We start from the raw sequence: 27,517 nt of genomic DNA, 5'->3' as shown, positions 1-27,517 counted from the left end.
GCCATCCAGTAATGTTCCCTGCTTCATCTGTATCAGAAAAGAAACCTCTCTTTCTTTTCTTGATCAGGAGAGACTCCTTCAGAAAGCTACAGTGTTCAGAAATTAAAAGTACTGCTACAACAGACATCTGCATTATCGCTGCTGTATGTTTCACTGTGAATCCTGGGATGCAGTGCTCAATAGGTCCATTGGGTGCTCTCAGCTCCCTAAGACCTAGGCCTGATTCACCATTACCTTGTGCGTCATTTACCTCCGTGCAAAGGGAGCACAAAGAAGTTTATGACTGTACGTCTGGTAACATTGGGCCCCACTTTAAATGGATGTAGATGACACTACAAGACTCTACCCCACTATGTGCAATGGGCTCAGAGGATGTTCTCTGATTGGTACCTCTAGTGAGTGCACATGATGTTCTCTGAATTTGCCAGCTCTACAGTTTGTGCCAAGATGGGGGTAGATATACATTTTGTCCCAGATTTTAGAAAAGGAACCTCTGCAACATCCCTCTTCCACTTTTTACAGTACTTAGCACTAGATAGTGATTCTCCTCTGGAAGATTCTGGGGCCCAGATTTTTAAAGGTATTTAGTCATTGCTATGCTCAGCATTGCTTGGGAGCCAAAATCTCATTTTTAAGAGTGATTTAGGCACTCGGGAGCCTAAATCCCCAATCAGTTAGGTGTTTCACAGCAATACCTAAATACCATTAAAAATCAGGGCCTGAGTGCTTTACAGAAGGTGGGTGAGTACCATCACCCCCATTTTACAGGTGGAGAAACTGAGGGACAGATAGTGTGACTGGGCAAGTCACACAACAGTCAGTGACAGATTTGGGAATAGAATTCAGATGAATACCCTTTAACCTCCATCTGTGTAAACTCTCCTACTGCATAACATCTTTAAACTTACAGTATAGGCTGATGCTACCTGTGGGACTGATACAAAGCCTGCTGAAGTCAAGAGAGCCTTTCAATCAACTTCAGTGAGCTCTGGATGAGGCCCTGTCATGGACAGGATGCATGTAGGTCACACAAGCACATTGCTATTTATGTGACTGCAAGTGTTGTAATTAAAAAGGTAAATAGGTAACATTCTCAATTCTTCCATCTCAGAGTGTGAAATTCACATTTCCCATTCTTTTGATCTTCCAAAGCTGGAATCATGTTCTGATCTCTGGGAGAGTTGTCTTGAATGGATTGTCCTTTCTGTATTAATATTTTTTGTAACTGTCATTGCATTTACTGGTTTAACTTAATAAGCTACCCATGTTCAGGAATCTTATTAAAGTTTAGGTCCATTGTCAAAATCACACAGAACCACAGAAAGACTTAACAGGGGAATAAATGCAATAACTGGAAAACAGAGCTATAACAACAACTTAAAGGGCTAAGCTGACTTGTGTTTTTGTATGTAAATAATATGTATTTTATAGCAACCCACTCCTATGTGCGAGAAGAGGTAGAAGCTGTGATGCATTTCCTATTTGACTGGTATTCAGGACAAAAATAGTATCAATACTTTGGCCCAGATCCTTGGTATCTGTTAAGGAGAATACAAGTCAGCGCAGGAACAAAAGCAGCATTTGTGCTCCCCTAATTCGAGGGCAGGGGTGTGAGTCCCCTTGTGTCTCTTTTGCCAGCTGTCTATAGCCCTAAAGGGCTGACCTCAGTAGTGGTATTCCAATAGCACCTGATCCACACAAGGTCTAATGTGCTGGGCGTTACACAAGCACATAGAGAGAAAGTCTCTGTCCCAGAGAGCTAATGATTGAAATAAGCAATGCAAACACAAGGCGGGAACAGAATCAGAGGCACAAACAGGGGAAGTGACTAGCCCAAGGCCATGCTGCAGGGCAGAAAAGTTGAGAATAGAACCCAGCTCTCCTGTGCTGCTGATTGCTGAGGGCATAAGGAAGCAACACACATGCTCCTTTCCTCCTGGCCATGTCTCCTATTCAAGCAGCAGCGACAGTGGTGATACAAGAATCACAGTGTCAGTTCTATGCTGCTGAGAGATCTCATTGCACAGGGCTTATCCTCCTGTGTCCGAACACACCAGCTTTATGGCTGCTCTGCACTGCTCACATGGCACAGCCCAGCCACAGGACATTAAATAAGCAGCCAAGATCATCACTTCACCCCTGGTGTAATGCCGCAGAGTTAATTGGCCTGGGGTGTTTTACGCTACTGCCAGACTATTCCTTTCATTCGAGGGGCGATCAGCATAGGCTAAAAATGTGGGTTCTTGGAACCAACGCTATTATTTTAGGAAGTTATATTTAACAGGGGCTAATTCAGCATTAAATTGTTCCAGTCATAAATCCTTAGACTTTAAATTTGATTTAACTCCTAAATATTACCTGTAAAATAAACAGGGTTTCAATTAACAAGTCAACAGGGTATGCCTGAGCATCTATTAATTTCTGTGCCAGGGACATACAGAGTTTCCACATAAAGTAATTTAATAGTAAATGTTCCTAGGAGTTATTATTACCCTGTTAATGCCCTCTTTGTGTGAAAAATTCATCCCTGGCACAGAACTCTCCTGCTGATCATCACCATCTGTTTGCGGAGTTCACATAATCCATGTTCTACTAAGTACATGCAAGATGGACAAGGTCACATTTCCTCTGGGCCACAGTGAATGGAGTGTTTGAAGATAAAGGGAGGGTGCCTTATCTACACCTCCTACTTCACACCCAGAAACAAAAACTGAGTTTAGGAACAAGGGCCTGGTTCTCGTTCATATCAAAGCCGATTTAGGCTGCTCTGGCTGTGTAAAGGGGCCTTAAAGTGGACATAAAACCCAGAACAGTGTAAAAGGGGCCTTAGTGTAAATGAAAATCCAACCCCAAGCATCTAGTTTCATGGAAATTAATGGCCATTCCTTCCTTCCTCTGGCATTTTGTGGTTGAGCTTCATGTGTCCTGGTGTTAACTCGGTTTTAGCCCCTATTTCCCATGGACCCTATGCTGGCTTTTTTACCCTACTACTGGAGGTGTGAAAGGCCCTAATTGCATTTCTGCTGTTCAGAGGAACATAGCAAATGGGCTACACCATGCAAGGGAGACTCTACCCCTCCTGAGCACCAGAGCTCTGCTTCATGGTGCCTTTCCCATAGCTCCATGGGCTAGGGAAGAGATAGGGGAGCAGCCACTGGATCTGTTGCTAAATTAGTGCCATCGGCCTAACTTTCCCAACATAGAGAGTGTGGAGGGTTAGCTGCTACTACCACCTAAAGACCTTAATAGGGCAAGGGTAGGAAGGATTATCTAACAGAGGCACTGGACTGGGACTCAAGAAACCTGCGTTCTACTCCTGGTGCTGCCACAGATTTCCTGTGTGACCTTGGATATCTCAGTTAATCTACCCTGTACCTCAATTCCCCATCTGCAAAATGGGATAGTGCTCTCCTATTTCACAGGGGGATTGAGAGGTGCTTGGATACTATGGTGGTCAGGGCAAACTAGGTAGAATGGGTGGGAATTCAGTCCCGCCATGCTGGTGGATTGAAGGAAGGAGGATACCTTTATCATGTCCTTAGACCTTGTGTACAACCAGACCAGGGAGGAAGAGCAGTCTTGGACTTAAGGACAGGAGTGAGAGGCAGAAGCTCTGCGTGCTGTTCTTTGGACTTGGAAAGTGCTTCACCTCTCTGCGCCTCAACTGTACAATGTTTCCCCAACTGTCCAATGGAGATATTATTTCCCTGACTCATGGCAGGAAGTGAGGTTTATCTCACTAGTGATTTAGAAAGTGCAGCGGAACTCCTGAAAAGAAGGTGCAAAAGAAAGCAGCACAAAGAATTATTACCACCAGCTGGTGTCACTCAGACCTAAGAATGGCCATACTGGGTCAGACCAATGGTCCACCTAGCCCAGTATCCTGTCTTCCAAAAGTGGCCAATGCCAGGTACTTCAGAGGGAGTGAACGGAACAGGCAATCATCAAATGATCCATCTCCTGTCATCCATTCCCAGCTTCTGGCAAACAGAGGGTCGGGACACTCAGGTCATGGTGGTGTATCCATGCTTGTAGGCCATTCTAAGCTTTGGTATGAGAATCAAAGGAGGGTTAGAAAGAAGGAAAAGGATATTCTGAACATAACCACATAAAACCATTTAACCACCTGGTTAAAGCAGGAAAAGGCAGGAGACAGTATCATACCAACCACTACTGTCTGAAACAGCTACAGAATTCTCAAACTGACATGAATGCGGTAGTGACAGCAATGTTAATGAGCTAGCGAGAATGATTTCAGCTAGAATACCTCACCTCCTGCTTGGGTTATTTTGATGAATGAGCCTGTGTTGCCTTGATTGCCTATTGATTTTTAAAAAGAAAAACATGTTTTCCCTTTTGTTTTTCTTACTCTTCATTTCCAAACAGAAAGTGTGTGTGGCAGCAGAAGCAGAGTCTGCTCTCAGTTACACTGGGGAAAAAAATCGAAGTAAATCCACTGAAATCAGTTGAGTTGCCACCATTTACACTGGTGTAGCTGAAAACAGACTCTGGCCCATAGAATTTAAACAGTGACTTGTTATCCAAAAATTAAACAGAGCACCAAGACTCAAGCTTCATGTATCTTAACACTATGCTAAGTTATTATTTTATAATTAATTGAATATATAAAAACCAGGCACAGAGTAGGGTATATTGCTTATCAATAATTCAGAGCTTTGGATACCAGAAACCGTTTGATTGATTCTGCTTTATAGATTTGCTATGGGACTGTAGCATGATCTAGTGGGCATGCCATTGAATCGGGAGACCTGGGTTTTATTCCTTGTTCTGCTACCGACCTTCTATGGGATTTTGAGGTCCCAGTCTTGGCTGGAGCCTCTAGATGCTGTTGCAGTATAAATGTTAAACAACAAATATAAAGGTAATACTGTTGGTAGCACAAACCTGACAGTGGTAAGGGAGTACTTTGTTTTCAGTGATGAAATGGAATGGAATGTCTTTAAGGAGACAGGATGATAAAATGCAGACAGCAAGATGGTGATAGTCAGCAGTAAGAGTGATACTTACCAACAGGGGCAATTTGCAACAAACATGGCTGAGTTCCTGAGCAGAGGTCCAGTGAACGCTGTGCTGCCCTCGGGGGAGTATAATCAGCCCATGATGCAATACTTCTGCCTTGTGTTTCATTGGTTGAGCTGTCCCTCAATATCTTGCTGGAGAAATGCAATGAAAAAAGGGAACTCACTGAGACCTGGAATTAACTTTATCCTGCTTGTGTAGTTTGAATAAGATGATGTTATTTTTCAACTTAACCTCGGGGCTCCTAAATGCTATTATCCCCAAACTATAACATAACTAAAGGAATCATATGTAGTGGCTACCGCACAGAATGTCTGGTTCTAGCATTATCTCTGCCACAGACTTGTTGTGGGACCAGTGTGAACTCTGAATATCTGCACTGATCTGCGGGGCATGAAGTATTCAATGAGGAAATTCACAAATAATGTTGAGCCATAAACACATTTGACTTTTTTTCCCCCCATTTTGTTCGTGGACAATTCTCAGTTTATTCAATTAATTTATCCGATTTGTGTGTGCTCTACAGCTGATCCATATGGTAGATGTGAACTTGACTTTCCATGATATCAGTGTGAACCTTTTAGTGGGTAGTTTCAAGGGACCAGGTGCTAATTCTTCAAAGCAAGTTACTATTTCAGTTACATGTATAGGTTTGTTTGGCCAACAAACCTATGACTCTCAAGTCTAATTCTCTTTACATCAGTTCAACTCTCATTAAGTTCAGTAAAGCAAAATCAGCAATGGGGAGAGAATTAAGCCCTTTGTGTTTATAGAAAGCTTTTCTCTCTAATTAAATGCAAATAAGGGAGGCAAAGACGTGATACAGCAAAATTATTTCTTTTAAAGATGTAACTTATAGAACCACTAGGCTTATGCATTCCAACACCAGAAAGAAAGAACAATAGGCCAGCCTCGGATCTCCATTATACCAGTGTAAATGCAAAATGACAACTGAATTCAATGGAATTACTCTGGCTTTAAACTGGAGTACCAGAGAACAGAATTTGGTCCATATCTCTTCTTTGCATTCCACAGCGATTGAAAAAGGATGCTCTTAGGGGTGATTGAAAATAAACGCTAAGCTGTCTTACCTTTTGGAGTTATACAGATACCGCACATAGACATTTGAGGCTAGAGAGGGAGGACAGTTTTAGGATTATGGCACTGGCTTGCAGTTCAGCACATCTGGGTTAAATTCCCAGCTCTGCCATAGATGTCCCACTTGACTGTAAGTCAGTTACTACTTTTCTCTGTGCCTCAGTTCCCCACCTGTAACACAAAGATAATACCACTTCCTTTCTCCCATCTTTTGTCTGTTTAGATTGTAAGTGCTTTGGGATAGGAACAGTCTCTTACTTTGTGTTTATATAGTTGTGAAGGTTCCTTCCCCACTCTGAACTGTAGGGTACAGATGTGGGGACCTGCATGAAAGAACCCCTAAGCTTATTTTTACCACCTTAGGTTAAAAACTTCCCCCAGGTACAAACTTTGCCTTGTCCTTGAACAGCATGCTACCACCACCAAGCGTTTTAAACAAAGAACAGGGAAAGAGACCACTTGGAGATGTCTTTCCCAAAAATATCCCCCCAAGCTCTACACCCCCTTTCCTGGGGAAGGCTTGATAATAATCCTCACCAATTGGTACAGGTGAACACAGATCCAAACCCTTGGATCTTAAAAACAGTGAAAAATCAATCAGGTTCTTAAAAGAAGAATTTTAATTAAAGAAAAAGTAGAAGAATCACCTCTGTAAAATCAGGATGGTAAATACTTTACAGGGTAATCATATTCAAAACATAGAGAATCCCTCTAGGCAAAACCTTAAGTTACAAAAAGACACAAAACAAGAATATACATTCCCTCCAGCATAGCTTATTTTACCAGCCATTAAACAAAAGAAAATCTAACGTATTTTCTAGCTAGCTTACTTACTAACTTAACAGGAGTTGCAAGGCTTGCATTTCTGATCTGTTCCTGGCAAAAGCATCACACAGACAGACAGAACCCTTTGTCCCCCTCCCCTCCTCCAGATTTAAAAGCATCTTGTCCCCGCATTGGTCATTTTGGGTCAGATGCCAGTGAGGTTACCTTAGCTTCTTAACTCTTTACAGGTGAAAGGATTTTGCCTTTGGTCAGGAGGGATTTTATAGCACTGTATACAAAAAGATGGTTACCATTCCCTTTATATTTATTACAATAGTACATAGCACAATGGGGCTCACATCACAACTGGGACCTCCCCGTGCTAATGGAGAGAGAGCCACCAAATGAAAGAACCCTAGACATTAGAGATGGGAAAGCCCTATTACCTTCCCATCTGCCAAAGCAGAATTCATTTTGACCATCTTTCAGCCAGTGCAACCTAGCATCCTACAGTCTGTCCTCCTGTTCTTCACACGTATGCTGCATCTGGGTATGTTACTAAACACCAAGCAAGCATCCACCATTTCTTTATGCAGCCTACAAAGGGTAAGAGGAGCTGAAGGGGGAGGAGACTTTGGGTAGGTGCCGAATTTATACAAGAAGCAGCTAAAAATAAAAAGCTACAGCTAAAAATAAAGTATGATCATAAAATGCTAAATCTCAGGGATCTTCCTGAAATCCTGAGTACTAGCTTTCATCTCACTTTAATCCAGACAAAAATAGCCTTCTCATTGCCAAAAGGTGTAGCTGGACTTTACGAATACAGATAGTAGTTCTGCTTCCCTACACAGGGTGACAAACATCCCCTACAGACCCCTTCCACATGGGGAGGGGGGTGCAAGTCTATGTGGGTTTTCAGAGGCAGAGCAATAAGCTTCTTGGGTATGTTCAAGATTAAAGACTGACAGAAGAATGGTGCATCTCTCCTTGGACAGATAATTCCTCTGACATAGCAGTTGAATCATGAGCCTCATGGAGACTATCTGGCACAATCCTGCATCAAAGTGATCAAAGTGAATCCTCTCGCAATATATGCAAAAGAGCCCAGCTCGTACTCGAGATGGGCCCAAATCCAAACCTCAGCTGTGGCTTGGGCACTGGGACACATGCACATGCCCAAGGACCAATGTTCTGTTACCATGCTGTACTGGAATGGAATCTAAAGTTTGCTGCTGCAGTCTGCTTTTCTGCGTTGCCAACTCCTTTGATCTAAGTGAAAGTTTCATGTTATACAGTGTTTTTCTTAAAGCCCCAACTCCTGGAGCCATGTGAATTCCTGAGAATATCAGCTTTCATTTTTAAAATGTACGTTCCTAACCTTCGTGGTTGCAGAGAAAAGCTTGAAAACATGATGCAAGTGAACCCAAAAGTCTCAGAAACCAGAAAGCAAAGAAGAACTCCAAAAGGTACGAGTTTTTTTAATCTAATGATTTTTAAACCTGCCCCATGATTTTTTGGGGTCTGATGATTTTCAATGATTGGAGGTGGCACTGCTGATTTGTATTCCATAATCTGATTCAGCTTGGATGAAATCCATCACTGAAGTGCAATTTAAGACCAAAAGGCCTATGCACTAGTTACGTCCTACTAAAGCACTATGGCATTAATTGGGATTTAAGAGGTGTGTAGGATTCTGGTTTGCTCCTCTACAAAGGTTTGAATTTCCACCCCTTAGCACAGGAAAAAAAAAAAAGACTTTTGCAGCACAATAGCCTCCAACTCCGTACTTCCAGTTATTGGACCAAATCTATCACTGGTGTAATTCCATTATCCAGGTCAAGGCACGCTGGCCTCGGGGAAAGCTTGCACTGTTTCTGCCTTCACTGTACTTGACGTGATAAATCGGGGACTGCAATTCCCAGGGGTCTCTGTCCAGTATTTCCATAGGAACTGAATTCACTTAAAAAATAAGAGCAGCTACATCTTATGATGGTCATAATTTACTATTATGTTCCATATACAAGTGCAATCCAGGTGATTGGAACACTCATATAAACAGCCATGAGGGACTTGTTTCTGCAAGCTGTCAAGCAACTTGCCTGCATCCAGCAGAACTGTTAAACACATGCTTAATTTTAAACATGAGTAGTCCCGTTAGAGCACCTCACAGGATCAAGCCTCGAAACCCATATCAAGTTTCTTGTCAGTAATTCTTACTGAAATATTTCCTTTGATTTTGACATGATTATTTGTGAGTAAGAGTTGTGTCATCAGGCCCCTGTTCTGTATCATGATGTTTCCAGCCTAGAGAGGCTATTATCTTGGTGCATACAATGTCCTCAGGTTGGGGATGGAAAAGGTAACCAGATGTCTCTGGGATTATGAGTTAAACATTTTTTAATAAGACTTAACAACATTATCCTTTATCTTTGCAGGGAAGAAAATGACTGATTAGAATGAAAAGGAGTACTTGTGGCACCTTAGAGACTAACAAGTACTCCTTTTCTTTTTGCGAATACAGACTAACATGGCTGCTACTCTGAAACCTGATTAGAACCTGATTACTCTTAGTTTACAATCATCTAAAAGTTAAAATGAATCCCTGCAAATTTATTTAAAGGAACAAACTATGTTATTTGCCTGGAGCTGGAGTTCATATAGTACGTGGGACAGAAATCTCACATGCAGAGGAGATCATGGGGACAGAGTAACTGACGGTAACAGTCACTAGTTGCTTTATGTAACTGATGTTGCAATAACATGCTACTGTGCAAAAGAATGATCTGGGGGAGAGGAGGAGAAATCTAATTTCTAATCAATAATTTGGCAATTCTCTTACTGGTGTTTGGCGCATTAAGGATAATGTTCTGGTGCACTCAGTAGGACGACAGCGCTCAGCTCAAACCCATCACTCAAAAGGCATCAGAACACAAAGTGGGGACTTAGTAGTGAATGCAAAGAAGTTACCAGTGTCTAAAGCCCACATGATGCATGATATAACTCAGTTATTGCTGTCTGTACCTGTCACATACATAGCAGTAATAAGATCTACAGAAGTGATTCTGGAAATGATCACAGGAAAACAAGTATTTCTAGTCCTGTTTTTCCTCTTTATGTTGAGAGCATGGAGAAACATTAAGGAGAGAGAGACAGAGATTAAAAACCCAAGCCCTCAGTGACAATATCACTTCCTCCCCTCTGCCCACACTTTTTTTTTTTGGTGCAGAAAATGTTCTCTAGGTGTACTGTATTGGGCAGTATAAAAAAACAACAACAATTACTTCTATGTGTTCATAATCATCAGTCATATGCAACTGTGTGCTTCTGAGATCCAGTAAACTGTAATGAAATTATTTTCTGTGTAGGGCCCTACCAAATTCACAATCCATTTTGGCAAATTTCACGGTCATTGGATTTTAAAAATAGTAAATTTCATGATTTCAGTGTTGTAATTGTGTGTGTGTGGGTGTGGGGGTGCTGCAAGGTTATTGTAGGGGGCTTGTGGTATTGCCACCCTTACTTCTATGCTGACAGCTGTAGCGCAGAAGTAAGGAATGCACAGTATGGTATTGCCATCCTTACTTCTGTGCTGATGCCTTCAGACCTGGGCCCTCAGCCAGCAGCCACCTCTCTCCAGCCACCCAGCTCTGATAGTAGCAGCACAGAAATAAAGGTGGCAATATCATAACCCCCTTACAATAACCTTGCAAACCCCCCCCATCTCCCTTTTGGGTCAGAACCCCCAGTTTGAGAAACACTGGTCTCCCCTGTGAAATCCGTATAGTATAGGGTAAAAGTACACAAAGACCACATTTCACAGGGGAGACCAGATTTCACAGTCCATGGTGTGTTTTTCACGGCTGTGAATTTGGTAGGGCCCTACTAATGGGAGCACTATTCTGAAGTATGCCACTGTGTAGTGATTGGTTCACATAGTGTATAATGGCCTACTACTACTCCTACCCACTGACACTAACTCTATTAGCCAAGCTAGGAGAGATGTATGTTTTGGAGCTAAAAGGCCCGAGTTCAAGTCCTACTGATGACCTCTTAGGGAGAGACAACAGTATCTCAGGGCATTGATGATATTGCAGTCTTTGTATCTTCATCCATCCAGTACAGCAAAGCCACCATTAGCCTCTGGGGAAATCCTGTTGTTCAAAGAAAAAGCAACAGGAGTCATGTAGTATAATGCTATGTTTTCCTAAGCCAGTCTTTAGAAGGGTTCTGTAAGTACACCTATTCTCCTACTGCTTTGTTCCCATAGGGTCAATATAAGTTTATGGTCCTAAACATCTTAATACAGGCATTGATTAGATGCCTGCCATCTTTGGGAAAGAATCAGAACATATAATAGCAGATTGCAGAGCTAGCCAATTAGTTCTCTCACCAGTGAAACACCCATGTACCTGACCTAGCTAGTTCCCAGTGCTATAGCAGTCTCCTTGCTGCTTTTACCTTATGTATATGGAAAAGTCAGAGAATTTCAGCCCTACCCTCCAAGGGCTCCAAGACTGTGTCCTCACTATGGGGTTGAACATCTCAAGGCAGAAGACTAAGGTCCAGAATCTTGGAGCTGGGCCACCAGAACCCCTGGTGCAGGTGGGGTCAAGTACCATGGAGAGCACTGATGAGCTCATCTACCTACACTGCAAGCAGAGTTCAAATGGTTGCAGCAAACCAGATGTTCTTTGACGAATAGGTCTCGTTGCCTCCTGCATGAATGCGTTTGCTTATGGATGCAAAAATATCTCTGTGCTAAGACAAAGTTCAGCATCTATCACACCTGTGTACTACCTGTATTTTTTGTATGGGTCAGAAACCTGGACCCTCTTACACACAGACTTGAAGAGGCTAGAGGTATTCCATATGTGGTCAGTGCCAAATCCTGAGCACAAAGTGGTTTGACTTTATGCAAAATGTTATAATTACGTTCAAAAGTGGTGTTGCATTCTCTTTGGCCATGTCATCAGGATGGACATAAATAGTCCAGCACACTGTGCTCTCAAACACTCCTTTGAGACCCTACCTGCCACCACCCATGGGCCCCACTCACCAGGATTCATGGATTTGTGGGATTGAACCAGATCTGGGAACTTCGTTACACAATGCTTGATGCAAGGCCATCAACCATGGTCACTCTAACTGGTGCAATGGTCCTTAGTAGACTATGCGTGTTTGGTGACCATATGTGATGCCTGAGAGTCACAGCAAAAACAAATATCAGAAGTGAGAGAAAAATCTATTGAGAATCCTTAGCCTTTAGGAGAGTCACATTCCCTGATTCTCCTTTCCCTAAGCCAGTGCAACTCCACTGAAGCCCATGATTTACAGCAGTAAAAATGAGAGGAGAATTGGGCACACCATTTCTGGCATTTGTATTTCAGCCCTGATCTAAAGCCCAATGTAATCAATGGGAGTCCTTCCATGGACTTCAATGGGCTTGGGATCAGGCCCTTTGCATGAAAGTTGATAAAAGCACCAATTACACAGTTTTGCTTTGGGATTTTGTTTTATTCAGTAGAATTCTTAAACCTTGTGGCATTTCTTTGGGATACTGGATAGCACACCAGACATCTAGCATTTTGCTGCATTAGGCCTGATCTGAAGTCCATGAAACAAGACTGAGGTCAAAGTTATGTATCTTTTCTCCACTTCTTCCTACATCCCTGTCCCCAGGCTATAGAAGGGGCACATTTTGTATCTAAATTTATTATTTTATTTTTCATTCCTAACTTATTCTCAGAGCTTTTGCCAAAGCCCTGCTGATTGCCCCTTCAATTCACCCACAAGGGGCCTCAGCAGCAGCATCCTAACACCCAAGGAGGACTGGATGGAGTTTTTTCGCTTAGAGAATGCTGTTCCTTCATTGCATAGAGGAGGTTGCAACCAAAAAGTATTTTCCTCCCCTTTCAGTGTTTACTCCCTATACAGAGATCATTCTCCCTGAGCTATAGAGGACCAAGGTTATGAGGTTAGGCATAAATATTACCATTAAAACCACCAGTCCCCAAACTTATTCATTTTGTCCATGTTGTTACCTACACAGTATCTTCTTACGAGTTTAGTGAAGGTAGCCTCCATCATACTAAGATGACTAAGCATTTACTCTATAGTCAATGGTTATTTTTATTACTGTAGGACCTTGAGGCCACAACTGAGTTCATGGGCCCCCAACTGTGCAGCGAGTCGCACAGACATACAGTAAGAGACAGGCTCCACTCCCCACCCGAAGCACTGACAGTCTAAATAGACAAGACAGACAAAAGGTGAGAGGGGAAATCAGAGGCACAGAGAGAAGTGACTTACTCACACACCAGGATAGTCACCGAGCCAGGAATACAATCCACATCTTCTGATTCCCAATCCAGTCCACTTGATGCATTGTCTCTCCTTCTTCCTACTTGCTGGGCAGAACACCTGAGAAAGCCAACACAAAAAGGGAGTGAATGCTGCAGAAATGAATCTGCGTGGATATTTGCCCAAAGTTGTTTTTCAGATATTTGCCCCAGCTCTATGATAGAGGAATGTGCACCAACCTCCACAGTGGAAGGATTCAAAACACTGCCATCTCAACACACTCCGGAATCTCACACATGAAAGCGTGAGGCCCAAGGGACCTACAAAGGATGCCATCTTCAGAGAACCCTAGTCACAGGTAAGTCATTTCCCTTTCCTGTTGCCTGCTTCCATATAAGTGACTCCTGTTTCCTATTATCCAGGGTTGCTGGGTTCAGGCTTTGCTGAAACAGTAGGGGTCTTAATAAGAAAATCTGCAACAACATTCTGTTTTCTAAATTTAGATTTCGGTCTTCAGCCAGGGCAAAGAAGCCCTTGTTAAAGCAACAGTGACTCCTTACCTGCCCCAGGAACTTAAAGGCATTTATTGAAGACTACAAAAAAAACCCAATAACCAACCACCCAGGTTCTTTCATAAAAATAAAATGTTAAAAAAAATTGGGTAACATTTTTACAACAATTTGCCCTGGAAGCTGAGGCTTTCTTCCTCCCCTAAAGCATGAAAATAGTAACACATTACATTGTACCCAGGCTTATGTTAGTTTGTTAAAGAAATACTGTATATAAAGCTGAAGTTAATTTGCAATTTCCAGTAAGGAAAATGATGGAGTGCAGATTTGACTTGGTTAAAAGGGCATAAATAACTGAGCAGCGAGACCAAGAGAAGTGGCAATAGATGTGATTGCCATTTATAGGGTTATTACAATCTCACCTTAATAGGAACTCTCTCTCTATATAAAATGTAGAGAGCCTAATTCCTGTTAGGGTGAGATTGTAATAAATGTATGGATTGCAATTGCATCTATTGCCACTTCTCTTGGTCTTGCTGCTCAGCTATTTATACCCCTTAGCCAAGTCAAATCTACCTTCACTACAATGCTGCTTCTGTGGAACTATAATGGTTACATAATCAATCCAGCATGCATCTCCCTCATTAGACTTCTACCCTAAAAAAAAAAAAAAGTACTACCAATTTTTGAACCAGTCTGCTTTAAATGTGCTTTTAATACCGAGTGACCAGAGAGGTAAGCAAATATTTTTATAAGAAGAAAGATATATTGTGTTTACATCTAATGCCATTTGCTAAGTAACTGATTGGAATCAAGTTCCACCTTACCCAATATTTACCAAGCTGGGGAACAAGGTTCAGTGGTGTTTATCAATGCATGATTAAGTTGTAGCTCAAGAAAATAGGGTGGCCCAGTGGAAAAAAAAAAAAAAGACAAAAGAAAAAAGGACACTAAGCTATCTAAACTACTACATGCCACAAGGGGCCACAACAGTGGTTCCCATAACCCACCCAACAATATTGTTAATCTATCCAACTATACTCTTAACCCAGCAGAAGAATCTGTCCTATCTCGGGGCCTCTCCTTTTGCCCCTCCACCCCCACGAATATGATACAGTTCTGTGGAGACCTAGAATCCTATTTTTAACGTCTCCGACTCAAGGAATATTTCCAACACACCTCTGACCAACATATTAACCCACAGAGACCTTCCTACCAACACTACAAAAAGAAGGATTCTGGGTGGACTCCTCCTGAAGGTCAAAACAGACTGGACTTCTACTTAGAGTGCTTCCGCCGACGTGCACGAACTGAAATTGTGGAAAAGCAGCATCGCTTGCCCCATAACCTCAGCCGTGCAGAACACAATGCCATCCACAGCTTCAGAAACAACTCTGACATCATAATCAAAAAGGCTGACAAAGGAGGTTCTGTCGTCATCATGAATAGGTCGGAGTATGAACAAGAGGCTACTAGGCAGCTCTCCAACACCACTTTCTACAAGCCATTATCCTCTGATCCCACTGAGAGAGTTACCAAAAGAAACTACAGCATTTGCTCAAGAAACTCCCTGAAAAAGCACAAGAACAAATCCGCAAAGACACACCCCTAGAACCCCGACCTGGGGTATTCTATCTGCTACCCAAGATCCATAAACCTGGAAATCCTGGACGCCCCATCATCTCAGGCATTGGCACCCTGACAGCAGGATTGTCTGGCTATGTAGACTCCCTCCTCAGGCCCTACGTTACCAGCACTCCCAGCTATCTTCGAGACACCACTGACTTCCTGAGGAAACTACAGTCCATTGGTGATCTTCCTAAAAACACCATCCTAGCCACTATGGATGCAGAAGCCCTCTACACCAACATTCCACACAAAGATGGACTACAAGCCATCAGGAACAGTATCCCCGATACTGTCACGGCTAACCTGCTGGCTGAACTTTGTGACTTTGTCCTCACCCATAACTATTTCACATTTGGGGACAATGTATACCTTCAAATCAGCGGCACTGTGATGGGTACCCGCATGGCCCCACAGTATGCCAACATTTTTATGGCTGACTTAGAACAACGCTTCCTCAGCTCTCGTCCTCTAATGCCCCTACTCTACTTGCGCTACATTGATGACATCTTCATCATCTGGACCCATGGAAAAGAAGCCCTTGAGGAATTCCACCATGATTTCAACAATTTCCATCCCAACATCAACCTCAGCCTGGACCTGTCCACACAAGAGATCCACTTCCTGGACACTACGGAGCTAATAAGCAATGGCCACATAAACACCACCCTATACCGGAAACTGACTGACCACTATACTTAACTACGAGCCCTCAGCTTTCATCCAGACCACACCACACGATCCATTGTCTACAGCCAAGCTCTAAGATACAACCGCATTTGCTCCAATCCCTCAGACAGAGGCAAACACCTACAAGATCTCTATCAAGCGTTCTTAAAACTTCAATAATCCACCTGCTGAAGTGAAGCAACAGATTGACAGAGCCAGAAGAGTACCCAGAAGTCACCTACTCCAGGACAGGCCCAACAAAGAAAGTAACAGAATGCCACTAGCCGTCACCTTCAGCCCCCAACCTCTCCAACGCATCATCAAGGATCTACAACCCATCCTGAAGGACGACCCATCACTCTCACAGATCTTGGGAGACAGGCCAGTCCTTGCTTACAGACAGCCCCCCAATCTGAAGCAAATACTCACCAGCAACCACACACCAGAACCACTAACCCAGGAACCTATCCTTGCAACAAAGCCCGTTGCCAACTCTGCCCACATATCTATTCAGGGGACACCATCATAGGGCCTAATCACATCAGCCACACTATCAGAGGCTCATCCACCTGCGCATCTACCAATGTGATATATGCCATCATGTGCCAGCAATGCCCCTCTGCCATGTACATTGGTCAAACTGGACAGTCTCTACATAAAAGAATAAATGGACACAAATCAGACGTCAAGAATTATAACATTCAAAAACCAGTCGGAGAACACTTCAATCTCTCCGGTCACTCGATTACAGACCTAAGGGTGGCTATTCTTCAACAAAAAAATTTCAAAAACAGACTCCAACGAGAGACTGCGGAATTGGAATTAATTTGCAAACTGGATACAATTAACTTAGGCTCGAATAGAGACTGGGAATGGATGAGTCATTACACAAAGTAAAACTATTTCCCCATGTTATTTCTCCCCCCACCCCACCCCCCACTGTTCCTCAGATGTTCTTGTTAACTGCTGGAAATAGCCTACCTTGCTTGTCACCATGAAAGGTTTTCCTCTCTCCCCCCATGCTGCTGGCGATGGCTCATCTTAAGTGATCACTCTCTTTACAGTGTGTATGATAAACCCATTGTTTCATGTTCTCTGTGTGTGTGTATATAAATCTCCCCACTGTATTTTCCTCCAAATGCAGCCGATGAAGTGAGCTGTAGCTCACGAAAGCTTATGCTCAAATAAATTTGTTAGTCGCTAAGGTGCCACAAGTACTCCTTTTCTTTTTTGAATAAATCATGTGAGTGAGACTCATGAGACCTGGGTTCTATTTCTGTCTCTGCCACTGGAATGCCTGGTGACCTTGGATAAGACATGTTGCTTTGTGCCTTAGTTTCTACATCTATAAAATGGGTATAACTAACCTCTTTTGTGAAATGTTTGGAGATCTACAGATGAAAAAGCACTACCTGCAAGCCAGGTATTATAATATTCTCATGTAACTGGGCTCAATTCTGCCCTCATATATGTGAGTACAGAACTGTACATGCATAAGTGAGGGCAGAAATGGTCAAGGTATGGGCTGGAAGAGGATGCAAGTTACACCAGAACAAACTCCTTTTACAATCAGACTCACTTTTGAATTTTACTAAAAATATCTATATTCCAGAAACATACTGGTACCCTCACTTATGCAGATAAAATCAATGGGAGTTGAACCTTTGTAGAGTTCCCAGCTCTCGTGACTTTACTGAGTCTCCCCCCACATTTAGCATTTTGCTCAATGATGCAGCTCCTAGAGTCATGTGATTAAATGAAACCAGAGTTTCTCACCTAAAGAACTAAAGTAAGTCTCTAGTTCTCATGGTTGTGGAAGAAAGCTTGAAAACATGACCCAAGTACACCCAGAAGGCAAATACAAAGAACAAACACTATTTTTTAAAGTCAGTATCATTTAAGTGGTCCAAACTCATGATTTTTGAACACTTGGAGCTTGCAATAATTCCTCTGCGAGAAGGCAGAAGTGGGGCCTGGGAGTTAGACATTTATTTATTTATTTATTTATTGTTTTCATTAAGCTGCCAACTCTTCAGAGTGGGGTGTGACTATTATTGTACTATGGTAACAGTGTGGATCAGCTGGATCTTGAGAGAGAGAGAGAGTTAGTTATTGTATTAGGGTAGCAGTGTGCATCACTTTGATTTAATCACTTTAATCAAACTGATCCACACTGCCACCATAATAGACACACCTCCATACCTACACACCATATATGTGGTGGCGATACCCCTATAATAAACTGAATTTATCCTTCATTTTTGACCACTTCACCTGCACTCCACTTACTAGTTTGTCTCCACTGGGACACAGTCAACCCTGAACAGCTTAAACCCAGCTACCATGCATTTTATTTTTAAACTAATACCTAGGAGAAATAATTCCTTCTTTCCTTCTCCCAGCTGTGAAATCCCCCCCCCAAAAAATGACATCTAAAATACAATATTCTTAAGTCAACTTAAGAATTGTGGCACCTTAGCGACTAACAAATTTATTTGAGCATAAGCTTTCGTGAGCTACAGCTCACTTTATCGGATGCATTTGGTGGAAAATACAGTAGGGAGATTTATATACACACACAGAGAACATGAAACAATGGGTTTTATCATACACAACTGTTAAGTCAAGCAATATTCAGACCTGAACCAATGACAGAAGGAGGAGAAAACTGCCCTTCAATTATGTTTAAACTGAAATGTCTCTTTATAAAATAATTATTTTGTTGCCGACATCTTTAGTAGTATGATCATTTTTTTTCTTTACAGACTTCCCTGATGGGCCTTCTAGGATTCAATGGTTCATCTTGGCTCAGAAACCTCATAAAAAAGGAAAACAAATAGAGAAAAAGAAGCTTTTTACCCTCTGTGACAGTATGTAATCCTGCCTAATAAGGCACAAGAGCTCTTAAACAGCAAAGCATTTAATCAAGGGCCTGCTCAAGCTGCCACTGGACTCAATGGAAAAGCTCCCGTTAGTTGAACAGAAGCAGGATCAGACCTAAAGTGCTTAAATCCATTTTCTTGGAGCCGATATTGTCTTTTTGGTCTGTGTTTGTACAGCACTTAGCACAATGCGGTCCTGGTCTATGACTGGGGCTCCTAGGCGCTACTACAATACAAACAATAAATCATCATACTAATAATGTTCGGCAAAGTCCTTACCCACATATTTAACTTTAAGCACTTGCCTACAGTGAGCATGCACTCAAGCATATTTCTGAATAGGCATGGATTGCTACATTAGGGTCAAGATGCAGTGCAGAAACAACACAGGGAAAATATTGAATGCTATCACTGATGTGAGCAAAAGAGGCTATTGCCCTGTGTTGGGACCCTGTCACCCATTGCTAGGGTTTATTCTGTTACCCATTCAATAGCTTCTTCCTGGGTATTCCGACAGATAATTCAAGATTTCTGTTGCAGTTTCTGAGCAAACAGGAAGAGTCAAATGTCTAAACTTGCTCTTTTTAGGATTGCCACAGAGCTGCCACAGTACATAGGTAACACAAATTAAAAATGGAGCGATGGGATGGGGGGGGGGGGAAACAATCATTACACTGTGATGACTGACTTAGGATTTAATGAGCGAACACATTCTTGCAATCATGTGTGTATGTGTGTGTGAGAGATAGTTTATTTATGTCAGACATTTAAAACTGGACTGGACAAGGCACTAGAAAATATTCTGCAGGGAAACAATCCTGCACCAGATCAGCGATGCTTTCCGTTAGGTTGTCTCTCTTTCCATTTCTAGCATGTAGTCTTGTGCAACTCAGAGTGAATACATTGTATTGTGTTGCCCAAAGTCTAGCAGATGTGTGAATTAAAACACAAAATAAACCAGATCAAATAGACACTACAAAAAACCTTTATATATTTTTCATGTAAACCGAGTCCCAATTAAAGTCTGCACAGACTGAGAGCCCTGGAGATTGAAGTCAACTCTTCAGCTGCAACATAGGCAGCAGCAGTGCAAGTTTCCCCAGTGTTGTATCACCCTGATCTGGAAAGGATCACATCTAGGGCTGTTCAGTCTGCTATCCTTCTTTGTTCCTCTATGCCTCTCACTTCTCTGCTGCTACTCCGCATTAGTGTCATTTGTGATGGTGACAATTCTGTCCATGAGAACCAGACTTGAGCCAATTCACTCACTTACATCAATCACTCAACAGCCACCAGCTTCTAACTACTTTTGGTCACTTCAGAACTGGGCTAGATTTGAGAATCTAATTGTGAAAGGCCCTATTGCCAGGCCTCTCTGCCATCCAGGCTGCCTAGCAGTGACTGGCTGGAGAGGCAACTCACAGGAGCACCTTGTTAAAAAGTTCTTGGCCCAAACCGAAGGGAGATTTGGGATAACGTTTCTACCTCTGGTGGAATCACCCCCTATTCTCTCTTGATTCTGCTGAGTCATTTGTGCTAGTCACTGCTCTGAAGAGAAAGGCTTTGCCTTGGGAATGCGTCATTGTCAAATATTTTCAAAATACTTTTGCACCTGACCCCTCTGACAAGGTCTTCACCCCACCACTGTCAGTTCAGATTATACACATTTAATACACAGTGCTCAATATGCTCCATATCTGTGTTCGGAACAAAATCTAAATGTTCCCACCAAGTGAACTTAATCAAGTTGTTTACCAAGGGGTACATGTTAATATATTGCTCACTGATGCCTACTGGCAGTACACGACCAGCCTGCAGCTTTACTTAGGGATTCTAGTGACGTAGATAAACCCTGAGAGAGAAGACAGAAGCCTGAGGGGGGGAAAAAAATATCACAGCCAGACAATGTATACACTCCTAAGTTTTACAATGCCATAAAACATCTCCATGCATTGTATAAGCAATAAAGCTTGTCAGGTTGTGTCTCTTATAATAAAACATCTCCTTGAAGCATGATGCAGGCATTCCTGGGTAACAAAATGCAAGCTTTCACGGAGACTCACCGGTCCAAATGTTTGCAGACTACTGGCCCAATAAGCCTCTTGCTGATCACCCCTTCATAACACACAGCAGTAGTACATTGGATTCCCACACGTAGCCTTGTTTTCCTCCAGTTTCTGGCTTCAGCATCTATAAACAGTCTGCTTCTTACAGCTAAAAGTTCTCCTTTAGTTCAAGAGGAAGAGGTTTGTGTTTTTGGTGTAGAAGCTCCCAGCTCAATCTCAGTTGAGGACTGTGGCATCAAATGAACCCCTCTACTGTTTGTTACATTCAGCTTCTGTAAAGCATAGGAAGGGGACCAGTAAGACTATGCTACAAAAAGCCCTCTTATGGGAGATGGTGCATATTTACAGTAGGTTTAATTACTCTCGGATTGGATACTTAGGATCCCAGACAGAATGTATATTAGTTTCAGGATCATTTTCCATTTTTTCAGCCAAGTAGCATGCACAGGTGAATATGAAGGAATACACCGGGGGCTCTGTTAACTTAACGTTAGGTACAGTCTCTTTAATCACGGATGTCAATGCAATGGAGCAATTATACTATACGGAGAAAGGTCACCATTCAGATCGGATATTTGCATCACAAAGAACAACTAAAATCAGATCCTGGCTCAATTTCCTTTGGTGAACCAGGAAAACAGGGTCCTTAATAAAATAAAATAATTTTCTTGGACTGTTGACACAGATGAGTCAAATCCATGCATTGTTGCACAGCAGATTTCGGTGGGCAGTTCCTATTAGAATTAGTGGAGTCATGTAATGTCTCTGCTCCTCAGTCTGGGAACAGGCCCGATATTTTGCTTATCCGGCTCCTAAATTTTCAGAGATTTATGGAATTAAGTTACAACTTCCATTGACTAAGGGGGTTTGTGCAGCAAAATCCTCTGCAAAATCTTCAAAAATTTAGAAATAAGTAATGTTTGTTATTAATTTGTTCAAGGATGTCACTGGGCATCAACATCTTTACCAATACACTTTAATTTTAACAGAGTCCATTCTAAGGGAAACAAGATATTGATGTCAAACTTATTTAACTCTGCAATCTTGGAGCCACCAGCTCCAAATCCCAGAATTTAATAGTATCAGTACAAGCGTACCCTTTGTACAGACACCATGCTGCTGGTTTCCTATCCCTAACAATTTTTAAACCTACCACCCAGAAAAAGTTTCTAACTCTTTGTGCAAATTGCATGGTTTGAAAATATCCCCCCCCACAACCCCTCATTAAAAGCTCAGAAGGTTGAAGTTTGTTGAAAGCATCTTTGATTTTCTCAGATGATATTTGTGGCTTTATTGCAACAGGCTTGTTACCCCTCTAAAATTGATGGACTGTATCATTGTAACAGACAGTGCAGCTGGAGCCTTCTGATCCCTGCAGCATTCATTCCTTAAAAGGCATTAATTGCATCATTACACATTATTTAAAATGGTGCCAGAAGGTTCCCCTCCCACTCTCACTTAAATTCAGGCTCTAGAGCAAGTGGAGTCAGAAAAGTTAATAAAAAAAAAAACCCACCCAACATGTACAGCAATTCTGAGCCCTTTACCAACATAGACTGAATCAAAGTGGAGAAAGAGCAGGGATGACATTGATTCGTTTCACACAACCACAAGTGTATATAGTACATGGTCTGAAATTGACACTTAAGCAACAGAAGGTGTCCAGATACCTAATTAATTGCCACACTATAATCCAGTATTTCCCAACTGGGAGAGGGATGGAACAGACACAGACCAGTCCCGTGGTGGTCAGGGCAAAGAAGGGGCAGTGCACGATTTCAAGAGCGCCACTCGATATGCTGCCATGGCTACAGGTAAAGTAGCAGCTGCCTCCTTGAAAACCACCTACCATCCTGCTCCCTAATGTAGCCAGCTCAGATTTGGAGCCTGCTCATACTTCTCTCCTCTGCTCAGCTGTCAGAAGTTTTAATGCATGACCCTCGAGTAGCATGTAGCCTTCCGATGTGCGTGTAGTGGTAGAGGGACGACATTTCTTATGGCAGCTAGCTGCTAGATCTCTAGCTGCCCCTGCTGTGTTAGCAGTCAGGTTGTGCACAATGCCTCAGGAGACCAGGCGTATGCTGTACTGTGGACAGGGAGGGGAGGCAATAGGTCAGCTGGCAGGTGTGTATAGCAATTTTAAATTGCTAGCTATACTTCTTGCTTCCACTTGAATTTTCTTCTGTGGTTTTTCTTCAAGCTGAGTTTCTGCTTCATGCGAAAACTAAGTTCCTCAATCTTGATGTGATCTGAGTGGAACCATTTTGGCTCCCCAAGGCCCATAAAGACTACAGGCCTTTAGTCAGAGTTTTGTACACTATATTACTATGCATTGCACAGGAAAAAGATTACCTGAAATCTTGGGAAGGAGCATTTTTATGGTTCAAAATGCAGCTAGTTCCGCTGTGAAACTAGCAAAGATAATAACTCCCCACCGCCACACAATGCAGTGGGCACATCCCCTTCTTACTCCGTATCAGAAAGGAATAAACTGATTTAATTCCAAGTTGTATGTACCTGGTTTAATCACAGAATGGGAATATTGTCTACTTGTCAGAACAAGGGACTAGGAGTTAGTGCTCCTAGGTTCTATTCCTCAGTCTGCAACTGCCCTTGAACTGGTCATTTCTCCTCTTTGTGCCTTAGTTTTCAAAGGTCTTAATAAATACCTTCTTGCAAAGGACTTAATTTTAACACCCATTAAGCACTTTTATGAAACAGATCCCACAGACACAAGGTATCATCATCAAGGTAACTGAGTTATAATATACCTCCTCTAAACACTGGAGAATATAAAAGCACTGACAAATCTGTAGAACGACTAGCTGAAGAGTAATATTGTAATGAACTGGCCTGTGTTATGTAGCACTGCCCTCCACTCGATAGAATCAGAACAGTTCAATTGAATGTCATAGCCCCTCTACTACTGACAGGTAAAGGAGAGTCTCCTGCAGCACAAGTGGTAAGAGCCAGTCCTTTTGGAGCATGATGATCTGTGCTCTATCCCTGCTCTTGCCATGAAATTCTGAGTGACCAGGGAGTCCAGCTAAGAAAAAAAATCTGATGTCCACAAAGTCACAGCAATGTTGCAACATCCTGGCATGAGAACTGAGCTGGGTGAGACATCAGGTATTGTATTAGCTGCTCTGTTTGAGGAAAGAATACACATCGAGATGAAGAGCAGTTTCCTCAACTGAATCAGAGTACAGCTTTATAAACTATGGCAATTCTTAGGCCACTTGCATCCATTTGCATTTGGAGAGAAAAAAGCTCTAGAATACCTTCCAAGAATATGAACTCATGTAAGAGGTTTCCTTTAAGGAAAAACATATTAGAAGGCTTCTTCATCCTGCAGCCAGATCATTAAAAGGAAGTCAGTGTGACTGCTACTATTTCCTGCACCAAACTGATTTTGCCTAAGGAAGGGATAGTCATCTCAGTCTTGAAAATCCTTTTTTCTGAAGCTGGCTCAGCTGTCAGAGCTCTGAGTAGGAACCTGGCTACGGAGAGAGATTTTCAACAGCAGGATCAATACTTGGGTTCCACCCTTTCATTAATGAAAGGGGAACCAATCTGGCCCAGTATTCCCAACCTGAACCTGAGAAAACATTAGCTCCCATTTGAAAACTTCCTTCCACAATTAAACTCTAAGGAAGAAGCAGCCACATGGCACAGAATATTTGTTTATTAGGAATGTAAACATTTAGTTTGACAGATATTTCTGTGCATTGCACTTTGATCATGATGGGCCTGATTCTCATTTATAGTATAGCCCCTTTACACTGCTTTGGGAGCAAAAAGGGGGTCTTAAAATGACTACATTACATTTACATCTACTTTAAGGCCCCTTTTACTCTGCCAAAGAGTGCGAAGGGGTTTAGCGTAAGTGAGAATCAGGCCCAATTATTTTGTCAGAAAGGACAGTTTAGAAGGGTTTACTGCATCTGGTTTCCCTTGCAACAGACAAAACCTTGTCTTGACTTTAGAATGCAAACTTTCACTAAAATCCTCTATGGTTATATTAATACTTTGCTCTTCTAAAACACCTTCTGTACCTGTGAGGCAGAGATGTATTGTCCCAATAGGGAAACCAAGGCACAGAGTGATACTGCAGCAAAAATAGGATTAGAACCTAAGTCTGCCGATTTGCATGCCTACGCTCTAACCACCACACTATGCAGCCTCAATTATTAACGTCATCCGCTTCCCTTGCATGAATCTACAGAGGGCCTGGTTCTCCTTTGCCCTGCAGCAGTCATTTACACCAGTGTAAAGTGAGTGTAAGCCACGATCTTTCTGATCTGCTGGCATTTTATACTCCTTTTGTACAGGTGTAACTGAGTAGACAAGGTGCAGGGCAATGGAAAAATCAGCTCTACGGTCACCATGCCCTACACTCACCGGAAAACCCCATCCTGCGACCAAAATCCCTTGCAAACTATTATGAAAACTTTGTTTTAAATGCATCCGATGAAGTGAGCTATAGCTCACGAAAGCTTATGCTCTAATAAATTTGTTAGTCTCTAAGGTGCCACAAGTACTCCTTTTCTTTTTGCGAATACAGACTAACACGGCTGCTACTCTGAAACCTTTGTTTTAAATGTTATCTTTTTCATTTTTTCCTCAGATATAATACTTGTCAAGGACACAGTGAAATAACATTAATCTGCAGGTTACCACAGCGAATATAACAGCATGGACTCTATTGTGCCTTGTGCTGGGGCTGCTTGACTTCTTCTTTGATCTCAGCAATCGTTTCCCTCCTATAATTTTCAGGCTCTATGCACAATGCTGTAAAGTTTGGAGTGCAAGCACCTTGAAAGAAGGGAGGGGGAATGTTTATTTTCTCAGGACATTTAAAAAAAAAAAAAACTTGGAAAGTTTTTTGTTGTCTGCCAGTCTTTGGGTTTTGTAAAAATTCAGGGCTTAATCCTCCTAAGTGGACGATGGTTTGTTGTAGATCTTTTCCTTATTGGTCACCTCATCTGCATAAGGACTGCACATGGGAGTAAGAATCTGTAGAATCAGGCTTCTCCTCACACAGCCTAAATTTGTCTGGAGAGTTCCCTTTTAATCCAATCAGGCAGTTGATCAGGGATTAGAGGGTCAACTAAGTGTTAACAATTTTGCTTTTATTTATGCATTATTTCCTTTTAAGGAGCATTTAAACTTCTCTCTTCAACAGAACAGTGCTAACTCACAGGAAGAAAGCAAATACACAACACACTGGGTTAAGCAATTAGGCCCTTATGGCGCAATCTAAAAAATATATCCCTGAATGCTAACTCATAATAGGCAGGTTTCAAAGTAGCAGTCGTGTTAGTCTGTATTCGCAAAAAGAAAAGGAGGACTTGTGGCACCTTAGAGACGAACAAATTTATTTGAGCAGAAGCTTTCGTGAGCTACAAATAAATAAAATAAATGTGTTAGTCTCTAAGGTGCCACAAGTCCTCCTTTTCTTTTTTCATAATAGGCAGTGAAATAACTTAGAGGACAGGGCTGCTGAAATTACTGAATGGTGGATAGTTTAGCAGATACAATGCATGTGTGGCCTTCACCATGGCTCTGCCAAGCTGGAGATCATCTAAGCCCCAGTACCATCACCAGTGTCCTCACTGTGGAGTCACAGGGAGCAGACATTAAAACAACACAACTCCTGTGGGTGACTTATCATCCTCATAGCTATTCCTCCACATATAGTCCTGACCCTCCAGAGCCCGCAGCTATAGTCAAAAGATGTTACTATTATATCAAGGCCCACTTACTAATCTTTCTGAGTCATCTGGGCAGGTAGGAATCCCTTTCAATCATATCCCCCAAGGTTGCCAGATTCCATTTGCTGCAGTAACATTGGTCCAAATCTCCATCATAAATCTGTTAATCAGATTTCACATGATTAGCTCAAATACATTTTCAGCCTCTGATTCAAAATAGCTTTTCTTGCTAGAAGACAAGTAATATATTAACATAAATGCTTTAAAATTTTCCACCAGCCAGTATCTTCCAGCAAGTGTTTTTCTAAAGAATTTAACCTGATCTAGTTCCTGGATTTATTTTACATTAAGAAAGTAAGATGTGGAACACATGCAGTAATTGGCCAAAAGTGAAAATTAATGTCAACTGATTACACATACAGCAGGTTCTTAAGGGCGTCTTTCCCAGAGAGAGGGGAGGGGATTCTGAAGGCCTGATATCTATGATTCAATAGATGGGTCCTAACTAAAGCTCTGGGATCAGAACCATCTCTCAACTTTGCGGGAAATTCAGATCCAAACTTCACAACAAGATCTGACCAAAACCCTGCAGCTGAACACTCCTGACTTCCTGAGGAAACTGGGATCTAGAGTCATAATTTACAATTGAGTCTCATCTCAAGAAATGAGATTAGAGATGTGTCTACTGCACAGACACCTAGGAAATAACTGCCCTGAAGGCATTTGATGGGCCCAGTCCTGTCAGACACTGAGTTCTGTCCATGACATACTGGGCTCTCTGTGCTTCTACTGAAGTTAGTGTGAACTAAGGGGGCTCGACTTTTTTCAAATTCAGGCTCTGAAGCTGA

At 42.1% G+C, this 27,517-nt stretch overlaps 1 protein-coding gene across 9 annotated transcripts in view; it reads right to left on the bottom strand.

Moving 5' to 3' along the window:
* The window catches only part of DHX40 (DEAH-box helicase 40), a 141,488-nt gene that overhangs the window by 48,506 nt on the left and 65,465 nt on the right, over positions 1-27,517 (bottom strand). For 5 of the 9 annotated variants that reach the window (XM_043499644.1, XM_043499642.1, XM_043499646.1 and 2 more), the window contains 2 exons: positions 13,213-13,323; positions 5,029-5,174 (listed from right to left, as the gene is read on the bottom strand). In XM_043499644.1, the coding sequence (XP_043355579.1) occupies positions 5,029-5,174; positions 13,213-13,323 (257 nt within the window). Of the gene's footprint in view, positions 1-5,028; positions 5,175-13,212; positions 13,324-13,442; positions 13,582-27,517 lie in introns of those variants that run through there. The other 4 variants (XM_043499647.1, XM_043499645.1, XM_043499654.1 and 1 more) reach the window with 4 other exon arrangements.

The sequence above is a fragment of the Dermochelys coriacea genome, chromosome 17 (assembly GCF_009764565.3).
Source record: "Dermochelys coriacea isolate rDerCor1 chromosome 17, rDerCor1.pri.v4, whole genome shotgun sequence".
In the NCBI taxonomy this organism is placed as follows: domain Eukaryota; kingdom Metazoa; phylum Chordata; order Testudines; family Dermochelyidae; genus Dermochelys; species Dermochelys coriacea.
The sequence above is the reverse complement of the archived record's forward strand: the minus strand, read 5'-3'. Positions and strand labels throughout refer to the sequence as shown.